The sequence below is a fragment of the Misgurnus anguillicaudatus genome, chromosome 6, assembly GCF_027580225.2.
Source record: "Misgurnus anguillicaudatus chromosome 6, ASM2758022v2, whole genome shotgun sequence".
NCBI classification, from domain to species: domain Eukaryota; kingdom Metazoa; phylum Chordata; class Actinopteri; order Cypriniformes; family Cobitidae; genus Misgurnus; species Misgurnus anguillicaudatus.
The window spans coordinates 19,264,867-19,279,625 of record NC_073342.2 but is presented as its reverse complement, the minus strand read 5'-3'; the positions used below and the strand labels follow the sequence as shown (position 1 = coordinate 19,279,625).

The following is a 14,759-nucleotide window of genomic DNA, read 5'->3' as shown; positions in this document are numbered from 1 at the left end:
GTTGTCTTAAAACTAGACTTATTTTCTTAGGTAATTTTGCTCATCAGGAAAATCCATCTTAATTTAAGAATTTTTAGATATTTGTAAACAAGACAAAAATACAAAGTAAGAAAGTCATTTTTTTTACAATGTACCAGTGAGATTTCAACAATGTGTGTCTTTGAAAATCCAGCTAAAGTCATTTGTTTCTACATAAAGTCATCCTAGTAAAATACAGTAAAGTACATTCTGTGAAAACATAACATTGATATATTTATTATTCTGAATAAGGCCATGTCAAAGTCTGACATCAATGTAAGGTCAATCTTTGATGCTCATGCCTCTAATCTTATTCGTAAATCTTACATATCATAAAACCTGGCCCACATTGCATCCTTATTTGGCAAACAAATCTGTCAATGGGGTAAGCACATTTTATTGAATTTTTCTCGAATTTAGTGTTTAAGAAAAAATTTCAAGATTTTTTGCTTACCCCATTGGCAGATTTTTTGCATGTTTTATGCACAAAATCACTTAAATTTGATATTTTTGGTCTAAAAACTAGACTTATTTTCTTGGGTCGTTTTGCTCATCAAGAAAAGCATCTTAATTTAAGAATTTCTAGATTTTTACTGAAAACAAGACAAAAATACTAAGAATTTATTTATTTTTTATCATTTTTTTTGCAGTGTATAAACACTGTTTGAGATCTTTAAATGCTCTGTGGGTCACAATATGAATGAAACATTCTCACAGTAATCCTACTTTACTTTCAGGAAATGGCAGCATTCAAAATGGCCACCCTGCAGAAATCGCTCGATGACAGCGTACCTGCTTCAGAGCTGGAGAGAGCCAACAAACAATACACAGAGCTTACTATTAAATACAGAAACCTCTTACAGAAAGACAATCACCTTGTTCAGAAGACAACCACTTTGGAGCACCTTGAGGTAGTCCATCACGTTCAACTTACACTTCGCAATACAAAGCCATATCTTTTTGTTATTACTATAATCTCCTTTGATTTTAGAGAGAAAATATCTCTTTGCATGAACGCATAAATTCCAACAATAAAGAGCTTGAGATCACCAAGGAGAAGCTTCACACTTTGGAGCAAGCTTGGGAGAACATTAGCTCAACTGGTAAACATCACTGCTAATATCATATAATATCTAGGGTTATGCACAATGATGTCACAAGTCTGAACCTCCGGTTCTCACAGGTGCTGAGAACAGTATGGACAAGGCAACCAAAGCTCTTGCCAACAGCGAGATCATATCAGCGTCCAGACGCATCACCACACTTGAGATGAAGGAGTTAAACGAAAGGCAGAGAGCCGAGCATGCTCAGAAGATGTATGAGCATCTGAGAAACTCTCTCAAACAGGTGGAGGAGCGCAACTTTGAGCTGGAGACCAAGTTTGCTGAGGTGAGACTATATGAGTTGTGGGTTTACTCAAAACAGCACAATTATGCAAAACATTTACATTAATTTGATCTTTTGTTTTTATTCTTATATGTGGGCGTAGCTTACGAAACTAAACCTGGAGGCTCAGCGGACGGAGCGCGAGCTCAGGGATGAACTGGCCGACAGCGTTAGTAAGCACATCAGTGATGCTGATCGCAAGCGAATCACAGAGTTGGAGAAAATGGAGGCGGAGCTGCGGATCGAAGTGTCTAAGTACGTGTGACAAAACAAATTGTTCAAGTTTATTTATGTGCCTTCTATTTACCAAAAACATTGCACATGTGCAGATTGCGGGAAGTGTCCGACGTGGCGAAAATGCAGGTGTCTGCGCTAGAGGCCAGGCAGCAGTCGAGGGAGAAAGAAGTGGAGAGTCTAAGAAGACAAGTCTTAGACTACCAGGTGTGACTCTTTTGTTTTATAAAACAGGCTTTGTGCCTTATGTAGCGCCGTCTTGATCCAGGGATCCCACGGGTCCTTAAAATCCTTGAAAATTTGTGAATCTGGGAGAAAAAATTCAAGGCCCTGGGATGTTTTTTTAAAATATACATACATAGATACAGGTCATTGAAAGTGCTTAAATCTACATTATGCAAGAAATTTTCTGGAAAAAAATCCATATTATTCCCTGTAGTGTAGGATAATATCATACAAATTCTAGACTTTTTAAGCACACGTGCTAAACTGTTTACTTTAAATGCTTATATCTTCTGAATGCAAATGTTGATTCATACCAAAATGTTTTTTGCATAGTTGTGTTTGAAACATGAAAACGTCTCGGCGTCATATGTAAGTGTTGTTCCCTGAGAAGGGAACGAGACGCTGTGTCTCCCTTGCAATACTTCCTGCGTCCCTGTAACGCCGTCTTTGACAATATTTCAAATAGCGATATACTTCCTGGCTCCCGCGTCACCCTGTCTTTGTCGTTAAGCCTCACCATTGGTTGAATTTGATATACACATTCAGACGCACTTACCCCTGGAAGCATCCCCAAAGTGTCACCGTAGTGACACAGCGCAAGTTCCCTCGAAAGGCAACTGTTACAATGTATCTTAAAACGTAACACGATGTAACCTTGCTCTCACTTGAAATGTGTCCCCACATTTAGTCCTTGAATTTGAGGGTATTGGATCTGGAAAGTCCTTGAAAGGTCCTTGAATTTAAAGTTAACTAATGTGTGGGAACCCTGTTGATCATAATTCCAACTATACATTTCTCCCTCAGGTTCAATCTGATGAAAAGACCCTCATCGCTAAACTTCACCAGCACATCGTCGCCCTCCAGTTGAGCGAGACCACCGCCATCAGCCGGCTGGAGGCCGCCAACACGCGCCTGCAGAAACTCGAGGCCCAGAAACTTCGAATCGAGCAACAGCTCGACGCCCAGCAGCAAACGCTGTGGCACGCGAGGCAGGAGGGTCATCAGCGAGCAAAACACCTCCGCCAAACCATCCAGGCCCTCCGTAGACAGTTCTCCGGAGCTCTGCCGCTGGCCCAACAAGAGAAGTTCTCCGACACAATGCTCCACCTGCAGGAGGACAGGGCACGGGCCAGGGAGGAGGCGCAGGGGGCCGAAAAGGAGAGGAGGAGAGCCGAGGGGAAAGCGCAAGAACTGGAGCTAAAGTTGAAGGGGTTGGAGGAGCTCATAGCAACGCTGAAGGATGCTAAAGGCGCTCAGAAAGTATGAGTATATGTTTATATCTCTTTTTTTTTAATAATTTTTCACTACTTTTAAAGGCGGGGTGCATGATCTTTGAAAGCCAATGTTGACATTTGAAATCACTTAAACAAACATGCCCCTACCCCAATAGAATCTGGACCTTTTAAATTTGATACATCCGCCCCACACATATGCAACCCAGGCAACGATGTCGGTTAGTAGACACGCCCCTTACTGCTGATTGGCTACAAGTGTGTTTTGGCAGTCATCTTGACCTCCTTTCTAAAAATCACGCATCCCGCCTTTAAGTTTGTAGACATTGTAGCAAACAAAAATGTTGGTCTGCCCCTAGCTGCTTCTGATTGGTCCATCGTGTAAAAACCACTGATCATTCCAGTAGGCAATAATGTGTACACATGAAAATTCATTTCAAAATTAACCCCCAAAGGTAGTCGAGTGGCATAAAAAATTGGAGGATATCCGTTTGGCGGAAATGAGGCAGTCCAGAGAGCTCGCTGTCCAGAGAGAAGAGATCAAATACCTGAAGAACGTTGTGGCGGAGCAGGAACGCAATATCAGCAGCCTGGAAGAGGAGCTGGTGCAGCAAAATAATGTACGACTTAAGTTACATAGGCTGAATATGTGAGTACCATGTTTTTTTTTACATTCAGGGCATATTTTGCTGCATGATTTCTTGTTTTGCATCAGCTTTTAGAGGAGCGGCAACTGATCTGGGATCAGAGGGAAGTGGAATTGGAGCGTCAACTCGGCACCTATGAGAAACAACAGAATGAAATCTTAAGCACAGCTCAGAAGGTAACATCTACACAAATTTACACCAACATCGACTATTTCATTAATAGATCTTCAGTGTTTCCTACACCTTGAACTAATTTTTAACTTGTTTCGTTTGGGTCTAGTTTGAGGAAGCCGCTGGTTCCCTACCAGATCCCGATCAGCCTCTAGCCCACCAGTTGGATTGCGCTCTTAGAAAAATCAAGGAGCATGTTCGTATCATCCTCGAGACAAAAGCCACCTGTAACATTCTGGAAGAGGTACTTCCAGCATCATAAAATAGTCATGTGATTATGCATGTGATTTATAGATTGTTAACATTACCAATGAATAACACTGCTGTTGACGTATGACTGTTCTTGTTCGGTCCAAGCAGAAGCTAAAGGATAAAGAAGCAGCGCTGTGGACAGCGGAACAAAACGTCTTATCTCGAGACAAAGTGATCAATGAATTGAGGCTCCGCCTCCCGGCCGCTGCGGAGAGAGAAAAGCTCCTGGCTGACCTGAGCAAACAAGAGGACTCGGCCAACCAGCCCGGCCTGAAGATCGCCCACCAGACCATCAACAACCTACAGGACCGCCTGGATCAGAAGGAAGAGGTTCTCAAGAAGTACCAGAACCTGTTAGCAAAGGCTAGACAGGTGCTTATGGACTTCATTAACATTTGCTGGCTTTTGATAGTGATGATCATTTGTGACCCTGGGCTGGTCACAAAACCAGTCATTAGTTGCAAATGTATTTTTGTAGCTCTACTGTAGCCAACAATACATTGTACGAGTCAAAATTGTTGATTTGTTATGCCAAAAATCATCAGGATATCAAGTAAAGATCCACAAAGATTTTTGTTAATAAATATACAAAAAATATTCATCATTAGTAATATGTATTGCTAAGGACTTCATTTGGATTTTTTAGCACAGTCAGACTTCAGATTTTCAAATAGTTGATTATATTATATTATATTATATTATATTATATTATATTATATTATATTATATTATATTATATTATATTATATTATATTATATTATATTATATTATATTATATTATAAGAATTATTATATTATATGAATTATTATATTATATTATATTATAAGAATTATTATATTATATTATATTATATTATTTGAATTATTGTATTATATTATATTAATAATTATATTACATTATATTATATTATATTATATTATATTAATTATTATATTATATTATATTATATTATATTCATTATTATATTATATTATATTGTGCTGTCTTAACAACCATTTATCATTGTATACTGTCAATCTTAATTTAACAAAAAAATCGACCCTTATGACTGGTTTTGTGGTCCAGGGTCACATTAAAAGCATCAGTTATTTGAATAGCACAAAATATCCAAATGTAAGGTGATATTGTAATATCTCTACCTTTTTCAGGAGCAGGAGGATATCACCAAAAAACATTCAGAAGAGGTCCGTGCCTTGCATCAGAAACTTGAAATCTATATGGACACATCACTGGACCGCTTCAGACAGACTTCTTTGGTACTTCGAATATCATTTATAAGGCTAGAAATGACCACATAGCAGGTCTAAAATGGCATTTTGTTCCCAGGTACCCATATAAAAATAAAAAACATGTGAATAGTAATTATGAAAATCATAAATTAGGATGTCTGCGATCTTTAATTGACTTTTTGGCGATGAGCGTGCTTTTACAGGACATGTTTCTAGTTAGCCTGCTTGTTGGGCCAAAAACAAAATTCTTTATAACCAATTAGATTTTAGGGTTAGATTAAAGGGATAGTTCATGCAAAAATGAAAGTTTTTCTGTCATCATTTACTCACTCTCATGTTTTTCTAAGCCTGTAAGAGTTTCATTATTCTGTTGAACACAAAAGAACATATTTTGATAAATGATGGTAGGCACACAGTTGATGGTACCCGGAAAACAATCCTTTTTTTAAAAATCTTTTTTTGTGTTCAACAGAATAAAGAAACTCATACAGGTTTAAAACAACATGAGGGTGAGGAAATGACGACAGAAATTTTATTTTTTGGTGAACTATAAGGGCCAGGCTTAGTGCTAGGGTTGGTCCTAGAATAACATTTATTATTAATAATTTTAGAAAGATTTTATGGCTAGGTTTGGGATTGTTAAAGGGACACTCCACTTTTTTTTTGAAAATAGGCTCATTTTCCAGCTCCCCTTTGGAGTTAAACATTTGATTTTTACCATTTTGGAATCCATTCAGCCGATCTCCAGGTCTGGTGGTACCACCTTTAGCATAGCTTAGCACAATCCATTGAATCTGATTAGACCATTAGCATCGCACACCTTAACATTGCTGCAAAAGGCGTAGTGATATTACGTACACTGCCCGAAAATAGTCCCCTTGGTTACTTTCAATAGCAGGGGACTATTTTCAGGCGCTGCGTAATATCATTGTCCTTCTGCAGCCATGTTTCAGCAGCAAAGTCCTTGATTATTACGCTAGAATGAGAGTATAGTTCCTAGCCATATCTGCCTAGAAAATCGCAACTTTTAATTTTCCGTCTGTCTTAGTACACGATGTAAATACAGAAGAGTCAAGTTTTAAATAGGAGACATATCGAAACTCTTTGGTTATTTTTAGCGCGATGCTAATGGTATAATCAGATTCAATGGATTATGCTAAGCTATGCTAAAAGTGGCACCGCTAGACCCGGAGATCAGCTGAATGGATTCCAAAACAGTAAAAATCAAATGTTTAACTCTAGGGGAGCTGGAAAATGAGCATATTTTCAAAAAAAGTGGAGTGTCCCTTTAACCTACCTGTCAAAATCATGGTTCAAATACATCTGCTTGAACTTTCTGCAGGAGCTAATGAAGAAACCTACCATCACTGTACCGACCTCAAAGCACTTGGCGCGGCTGGCAGAAATGGAGCAGACGGTGGCAGAGCAAGACAATTCTCTGTCCTCTTTGACACACAAGCTGAAGGCCGTGACAGCGGGACTGGATCACCAGAGACAGGTGACAGCCGCACAAGCCATGGAGCATGCTGCAGAAATTGCCAGGTAAGTCGAACCACGATCCAAATCTATTTATCACTGGTAACTTGTAGGATCCAATGTAACTTTATTAAAGGGATAGTTCGGCCAAAAACGATATTAAACCCATGATTTACTCACCCCCAAGCTGTCCGAGTTGCATATGTCCATCGTTTTTCAGACAAAAACATTTTCGGATATTTTAGAAAATATTTTAGATCTTTCTGTTCATTAAATGTAATGTTGCGGGGTCCAGCAATAGTCCACGACCTTCAAGTCCAAAAAAGTGCATCCATCCTTCACAAATTAAATCCAAACGGCTCCAGGATGATAAACAAAGGTCTTCTGTGGGTAATCCGTGCGGTGTTGTTGTAGAAATATCCATATTTAAAATGTTATTAACATTATAAACTACCTTCCGGTAGCGCCGCCATTTTGGAGTGATGCGCATTCAGGATGAGAGCTTACGCAGCGTACAGAGTTTCTCTGCTGCTGCTCTGTGCCCCCGCCCTCCGAATTTGTCATACGTCACTAAGAAAAGTGCGTACACTACGCTCATACTCTCTCCTGAGTCTAAGATGGCGGCGCTACCGGAAGCTAGTTTATAACGTTAATAATATTTTAAATATGGATATTTCTACAACAACACCGCACGGATTACCCACAGAAGACCTTTGTTTATCATCCTGGAGCCGTTTGGATTTAATTTGTGAAGGATGGACGCACTTTTTTGGACTTGAAGGTCGTGGACTATTGCTGGACCCCGCAACATTACATTTAATGAACAGAAATATCTAAAATATTTTCTAAAATATCCGAAAATGTGTTTGTCTGAAAAACGATGGACATATGCAACTCGGACAGCTTGGGGGTGAGTAAATCATGGGTTTAATATCGTTTTTGGCCGAACTATCCCTTTAACTGTTAGACTGGAGGAAAGGCATGCTGCCCAAACTAAAGGCCTGTCGCAGGAGGCTGAAGATCTCCGAGCTCAGCTCACTCAGATGGAGAAAGAGCTCCAGCACCTCCGCACGGAGCTACAGGCCCAGAAAGAGGCCAACGTCAGGTCGCCATCCAACACCATGAAAAATCTGGTAGAACGTCTAAAGTCCCAGATGGCCCTCAAAGAGAAGCAGCTCAAGGTACCTCATGGTGGATTCACTTTTATTCAAGATCCTCAAACACGTTTATGACCAAGATAAACATCTGATTCCTCAAGGCTCTCAGTAAAGCTCTGTTGGAGCTTCGTGCAGAGTTAACATCTCAAGCAGAACAGCAGATCATTGCCAACGCTGCTCAGAAGGAAGAGACACTCAATGTTCAACAGATTGTTGATAAGCAGACCAAGGAACTAAGGGTGAAGAAAATTAAGTTAATATAAATATGGCAGATGAATGTAAGGAATTGATTGGATCATGAAAATTATATGTATATCATTGTCTTCCTCTTCAGGCACGTGTGAATGACCTCAACGAAGATCTCCAGGCGGCTAAAGATAGCGTACGAGCAGCGAAAGCCAGAGAAAACTCATTGAGAGACGAACTGCAAGACTTGAACAAGGATCTTCAAAGAAGCCAAAAGGCTCAAAACAAGCTGCAAATTGATAAAGAGACCCTGGAGGACCAGCTGAATGAACTGAAGAAGAAGGTTCAGAGACTAAACAGTGGCCTACAGGTCAGACCGCATAATCGGTTTATCTGTGGTTTCCCTTAGTGACATTTTAACTCTTTCCTTGCCATAGAGAAAACGCTTCCCTGCCAATGACGAGTTTTTCCGCCAATCCGTATTTTCGCTCTTACCCAACTTATAAAACCTGGAAGTATCCCTTTAGGGCAAACAGATCAAACTCTGTGTATGTTTTGATCATCGCTCTGAATCTCTATCAAAAGTCATTCACAAAAACGATCTCAGCTTTTTGCACAAAATTTTGTCGTTTTGTAGAAACCTATTCATATTAAAAAGATAACAAATAAAGGTAGGATTAAATCTTTCATTTGATTTATTGTATGTTTATGTATTTAAAGAAAATAATTTTCTGGAAGGCATTAAACTTTTGAAATCATAAAATTTTAAAAATGCTGACAGGGAAAGAGTTAAGATCTGCTATCGCAGTGCTGTACCAAGTGAGTTACATGAGCGCTCTACTAGTAGGAATAACTGTATATCAGACTAAAGCTCGGACAGAGAAGCACACAGTGTCTTCACAGTGTCTGTTTGAACAGAGCTCTTCTTTCACAACAGTGAATACGTCTAGACATCATTGTACAGCTCCTCGTTTTTATCAGAGCTCATGGCCCTCGGGAGGAAACAAATAGTGGCCTAATTTTACATTTGTTTGCAAAATCATGGTTATGGAACAAATAATTACAACTGCAACAGCAATGTATTACTGAAATAATATATCATATTACGTTCTTTTGCATTACATGGTGCAATTATTTTGTATGCAAATTAGTATTAATTAACTCTATTTCCACCAGCGTTTTTTTTTTTTAAGTTGCCAGCCAACGCCAGCTTTTTTATGATTTTCACAAAAGTGTAATGCCTTTCAGAAAATGTTCTTCTATCAAATGAAAGAACAGCCCCTTTGCTTAAAAAAAAAACACAAAAAAAAAACATTTCATCTTACCTCACATTTGTTCTCTTTTATCACCTCTCAAATATGGGTAGGTTTCTTCAAAAAGGCAAAATTTTGAGCCAAAAGCTGAGATAATTGTGTTTTTGTGAAGGACTTTGGACAATGAGTTTGAACTGACCTAAGGCGTTGCTTACGAGTTTTATAAGTCGGGTAAGAGCGCCATAAGGTGGATAATAGCTGGGAATTTGGATTGCTGGAAAAACTCGTCATTGGCAGGGAACCGTTTTCTCTTAAAGGCAGGATAGGCAGGAATTATCCAAAAAAACCCCCTCACAAATATGTTTAAACTGTCCCTACATATCAATACATAAGTAAAATGTAAGTACTCTGACAAAGAGAGTATAAAAATCGAGTCTCTGTAGACCTCTCACCACTGTTTTAAACACAGCCCATTTCTCCATTCACTCCACCCCCTCCCTTCTGGGTTTCTTCTAAAGCCACGCCCCCAAACACATGAACGCGCGACACCGACAGCGTTGCTGGGCGCAGGATTTACCTCAGACGAGCGGAGAGGAAGGAGCCCGGTGCATGTAACAACATCATGTCACAATCACATGTAATAATACACCTAAACTTTATCACTATGAATATAAACAGATAGGATGGCTTTTAGTACTCACTATTAAGCCAGTGTTTTGCATGGAAGAGTTTCCGTGATGAAAGCATTGTTGACTCTGATGAGGACTACACTCTACACTCCGTAGACAATACTGCTACCGCATCATCGACTCGAGGAAAAGCCACGTGATATTTACTCTCGTTTGATTGCTTCGTACATTCCTTTTTTTTGCCTTGTTTGCCTTCGCTGACTGGATATGCACTTTCTGTGAGTTCTGAATGCTCTTTCTCTGCCATACTTTTGCTCTGGCTCGTGCACGTTCAAATCAATCGGGTGTGCACATGTGTGGGCAGATCCCATAGCAACAGGGGTGGTGCCATGGTCGCGAGAGAGTGATATTTGCGCAAGCTAATCATTTGTTTCGTCCCGAATGGAAATAATGAGCTGTGTTTAAAACAGTCGTGAGAGGTCTACAGACACTCGAGTTTTATACTCTCTTTTTTAGAGTACTTACATTTTAATTATGTATTTGTATAAAAAGACAGTTTAAACAAATTTGTAAAAAAGTTTTTTAGATAATTCCTGCCTACCCTGCCTTTAATTGACGAAAATTGGTAAATTTACTTTTGTCATGAATTGTCCCATGACCTTAGTGTTAAGAATTATTTATGAACAGTATTGGTTATAAATTGTGCCCTTTATTATGTTTGTAGGCTCAGGTTGAGAGCGACGGTCCCACAGTTGAAGCTCTTCAGAAGAAGATCCGTAAGTTGGAGCAGGAGCTTGACAAGAGAAGTACCTCAGAGCCCACAGAGAAGAGAAGCACCATGAAGGAAGACAAGGTTACAGAATAAAACATCTCTAACACTTCATAATGCTTTCTGTAGATCTGCTTGGCATCAGTCAGAATAAATGAATTATTGTTAAAGGGGACATTTCACAAGACTTTAAGATGTAAAATAAATCTTTGAAAAGACATTAAAAATGTGAAGTACTAGCTCAAAATACCATATAGATCATTTATTATAGCATGTTAAAATTTTCAAAATGTGTCGTTTTGGGTGTGTCCTTTAACATGCAAATGAGCTGATCTCTGCACTAAATTGCAGTGGCGTGGTTGCATAGTGCAGATTAAGGGGCGGTATTATCACCTTCTGACATCACAAGGGGAGCCAAATTTCAACGACGTATTTCTTCACATGCTTGCAGAGAATGGTTTACCTAAACTAAGTTACTTGGTTGATCTTTTTGACATTTTCTAGGTTGATAGAAGCACTGGGGACGCAATTATAGCACTTAAACATGGAAAAAGTCAGATTTTGGTGATATGTCTCCTTTAATACATCTGAAGTTATCAAATAAATCTCAACGGATCGTTATATTTGCAGTCCTCCAAAGAAGAAATATTGCGATGGGAAGAAGGTAAAAAGTGGCAGGCCAAAATGGAGAAGGTGCGGAACGTTCTTAAAGAGAAGGAGAGGGAAGTGGATTCCCTGTCCAAACAATTCACAACCATAAAGGAACTTTACAGCAGGTCTGAACCATAAAAGTAATCTAGTATTTAAGGTCCCTTTTCCATTGTGTGGTACGACGTGGGTCAGTAGCATACAGTATAGTGCCGTTTCAGAATGGGTGGGTGGGTACTATGCAATGGAAAAGCACCATAAGGGATATTTTTATGTATAATCTAAAATATACAAAGCACAGTATAAACAAACACTTCTATATCCTGAATGTTTGCTGATGTCTACAAAGGTTGGAGCAAGAGAAGCTAAATCTGCAGAAAAAGCTAAAAATGAAAGGAGTAACCGCAGACCAGGTTGTTGGTGTACGGACCCTAGAGACCGACAGAGAGATCGAGGGGCTTAAAAGAAGAAACGATGAACTGGAGGAACAAATCAGAATGATAAGGTATATAAAGGTGTAACTTTTAGAAGGATCTCTTGACAGAAATGCAATTTAATATTCAAAACTATATTATTAGTGGTGTATTAAGACCTTACAAAATGAACTGTATTGTTTTTATTACCTTAGAATGAGCCATTTTTATCTACATACACCGCGTGTCCCCTTACATGAAAGTCGCCGTTATGTTTCGACAGCAGCTCTAAACGAACAAACGTTTTTGTCACTACGTTGTCTCAGACGATGCCGTGTTTGTCCTGCGGTGGCTACCATAGCTACACTGTTTGTGTTTCGAAAGGTTAAGGGTGAGCCTTGGACTGAGCTGTTGATTGCAATTCACAGTCTCACCACTAGATGTTGCTGGAATTCTACACAGTGGACCTTAAAGCTGTCATGCTGTTTTTGTTTACATGCTATTGTGAAATTTGTTTGCTGATTCATAACTTCTTAATTGTTGTGTTTGTTTGTTTGTTTAGGCAACAGCAGGCTTTACCGCGTGATGCTGCGATGGAGGAAATCATCATAAGAAATCGCTATCTAGAGGAAAGGCTTCTCTCTCTTGAGAGCCAACTATCTAAAGAGCCTTTATCCAGACCATCTGTAAGTGCAAACTACATTTTTTAACATATCAACACTTTCACTCATGTCTGCTTACAAAGTCATTCTTCCTCTCAACCCATTTCTTTTGACCACACTCTGATAATGAAGGACGAACGTATGGCATCGCCATCTCATCTCTATTGGTCTTCGAATGTTGTTAATGCTATGATGTGTGATGTCAGTAAAGTTGATCAAACTCAGCTCTTGTTATTAAATAACACAATTCCTGGACCAAAAGATACAGATCTGAGTATCCACCAATCAGTAAATGAGGATAAAAGTGATGTCAATGTAGAATTAGAAGATCATGTGTATGCTGACAAAAGCGAACCAGAAGATGAAGTTCAAGAAGAGGAATCTGCGGATGAAAACAACAAGGATGCAGATGAGACTCAGTGTGCAAATGAAGATTATGAACCTGTCAAAGAAAGTGAAAGTGTTCTGGAAGAAACTGATGTAGAGGAGGAGACCACACATGAGAAGATGACTGAGAAGGTTTTAGAAGAAAAGACAGAGAGATCAAAACTACAAGAGGACCAGTGTGAAGAAGAAAAGAATCAAGAAATTGGTAAGTCTGAAGAACAGGAAGTAAAGTCACAGACTTTAAAGAATAAAGGTGAACAAAACAGAGATCTGAAGACGTCTGGAGAGAGTCTGAAGGAAGACGAATTGGCACTAAAAATGGAAGAGAAACCCTTCTTCATAACAGGGCCAGATGAGGACCCAAGTGAAAACCTGGAAGGTTGCAGGACTAAGAAGCTGAACACTGCTGAAAAAGAGCTTGACGTCACCGCCGGCCTCCTTGGAGCATCAGAGGTCATTCATCATTACAAAAAACAGACAGTGAAAAGCAAAACGGAAAAACCTTACAAGGTACATCTGTAGGATCTCCCATGAAACAAAGCTTCCAGTTGCCCGTCCTTTAGCTGTGTTGGCTTTCGGCTTGTGAGTTTACCCTCCCAGAGCCCGAAATGTGTTTGCATTTGTGCTTTAGCAACCTTGTTACACCATCTCTATCCTACAAATACAATTGCCAAATTAACTGGGTACCTTCTTTTGAACAGGTCGATTTAAAGTGTTTAGATATTAAAATGAGCTCATGTGCATCACAAAATGTCTTTTTCATTGTTTCTGCAGACATCTGGCAGAGGTTCTGGTACTCCATCGCAAAGGGAACATGAGCTTCAGAAAGAGAACCTTAAGTTGTCCACAGAGAACCTGGAGCTTCGCTTTCAACTGGAGCAAGCAGACAAGGACTTACCCAGACTAAAAGTACAGTTAAACTATTGTTGGGTTTATTTGACTTGGCCAACTTAGGAGAAGCCTAAAATAACTTTTTCTCTGTTATGAAAAGGATCAAGTGTCTGATCTCAAAGAGATGTGTGACGTTCTAAAGAAGGAGAAAGCTGAGGTTGAGAAGAAACTCAGCCATCTTCGTGGCGTGTGTAACAGTAAAAGTAACAGTAAATCTTCTCAACTTACCATTTTACCTCCTTAAACCATTATTTATTAATTTTTTTTGCTCTCATACAGTCTGGTCGCAGCGGGAAAACCATACCTGAGCTTGAGAAGACCATCGGACTGATGAAGAGAGTAGTAGAGAAAGTTCAGAGAGAGAATGAGATCTTGAAAAAAGCACCAGCAGCAAACCTTCAGGAGCAGCTTACCACTTTGGAAAAGGACCATGAGAAACTTAAGGTACGTTTTGTGAAAACTTGATATATTATATTTGTATATTTTTGGATACAGCACAACGTTGTGAAGATTTGGACTGATGGTGGCAACCGAAATATTGCATGTTCGAACTTTAGCTTTAAAAGTCCACTGTGTAGATTTTTAGCGGCATCTAGTGGTGAGACTGTGAATTGCAACCAACCGCTCAGTCCAATGCTCACCCCTCCCCATAGATATGTACACTAGATGTCGCCTTGGCTACGGCAGTTCATTGGACCGAATGCGTCAAACAGAGCCGCCATCTTGAAACAGGGGAATCCCGCATCAGCGTCATTGTAGGTAATGGTGTAACGGAAATAAAATCACCATAAATCGTCATAAATGCGATTTTCTTCGTTTTCTTTTGGTTCATTTCAACAGTCATGTATTTAGCAGTGGGTCAAGAAAAAAATTAAAGTTTTAAAATTTTGAA

The 14,759-nt window shown here is 39.4% G+C and overlaps 1 protein-coding gene across 3 annotated transcripts in view; it reads left to right on the top strand.

Moving 5' to 3' along the window:
- cep290 (centrosomal protein 290) overlaps nucleotides 1-14,759 on the top strand; it is a 50,759-nt gene that overhangs the window by 22,689 nt on the left and 13,311 nt on the right. For all 3 annotated transcript variants that reach the window (XM_055191721.2, XM_055191720.2, XM_055191718.2), the window contains 22 exons: nucleotides 756-929; nucleotides 1,010-1,121; nucleotides 1,202-1,407; nucleotides 1,508-1,659; nucleotides 1,734-1,845; nucleotides 2,668-3,123; nucleotides 3,551-3,715; nucleotides 3,811-3,918; nucleotides 4,023-4,157; nucleotides 4,274-4,537; nucleotides 5,316-5,423; nucleotides 6,739-6,938; nucleotides 7,840-8,053; nucleotides 8,131-8,268; nucleotides 8,364-8,585; nucleotides 10,822-10,950; nucleotides 11,497-11,642; nucleotides 11,864-12,019; nucleotides 12,490-12,613; nucleotides 13,751-13,885; nucleotides 13,968-14,054; nucleotides 14,147-14,311. In XM_055191721.2, the coding sequence (XP_055047696.2) occupies nucleotides 756-929; nucleotides 1,010-1,121; nucleotides 1,202-1,407; nucleotides 1,508-1,659; nucleotides 1,734-1,845; nucleotides 2,668-3,123; nucleotides 3,551-3,715; nucleotides 3,811-3,918; nucleotides 4,023-4,157; nucleotides 4,274-4,537; nucleotides 5,316-5,423; nucleotides 6,739-6,938; nucleotides 7,840-8,053; nucleotides 8,131-8,268; nucleotides 8,364-8,585; nucleotides 10,822-10,950; nucleotides 11,497-11,642; nucleotides 11,864-12,019; nucleotides 12,490-12,613; nucleotides 13,751-13,885; nucleotides 13,968-14,054; nucleotides 14,147-14,311 (3,708 nt within the window). The remainder of the gene's footprint in view (nucleotides 1-755; nucleotides 930-1,009; nucleotides 1,122-1,201; nucleotides 1,408-1,507; nucleotides 1,660-1,733; nucleotides 1,846-2,667; nucleotides 3,124-3,550; nucleotides 3,716-3,810; nucleotides 3,919-4,022; nucleotides 4,158-4,273; nucleotides 4,538-5,315; nucleotides 5,424-6,738; nucleotides 6,939-7,839; nucleotides 8,054-8,130; nucleotides 8,269-8,363; nucleotides 8,586-10,821; nucleotides 10,951-11,496; nucleotides 11,643-11,863; nucleotides 12,020-12,489; nucleotides 12,614-13,750; nucleotides 13,886-13,967; nucleotides 14,055-14,146; nucleotides 14,312-14,759) is intronic.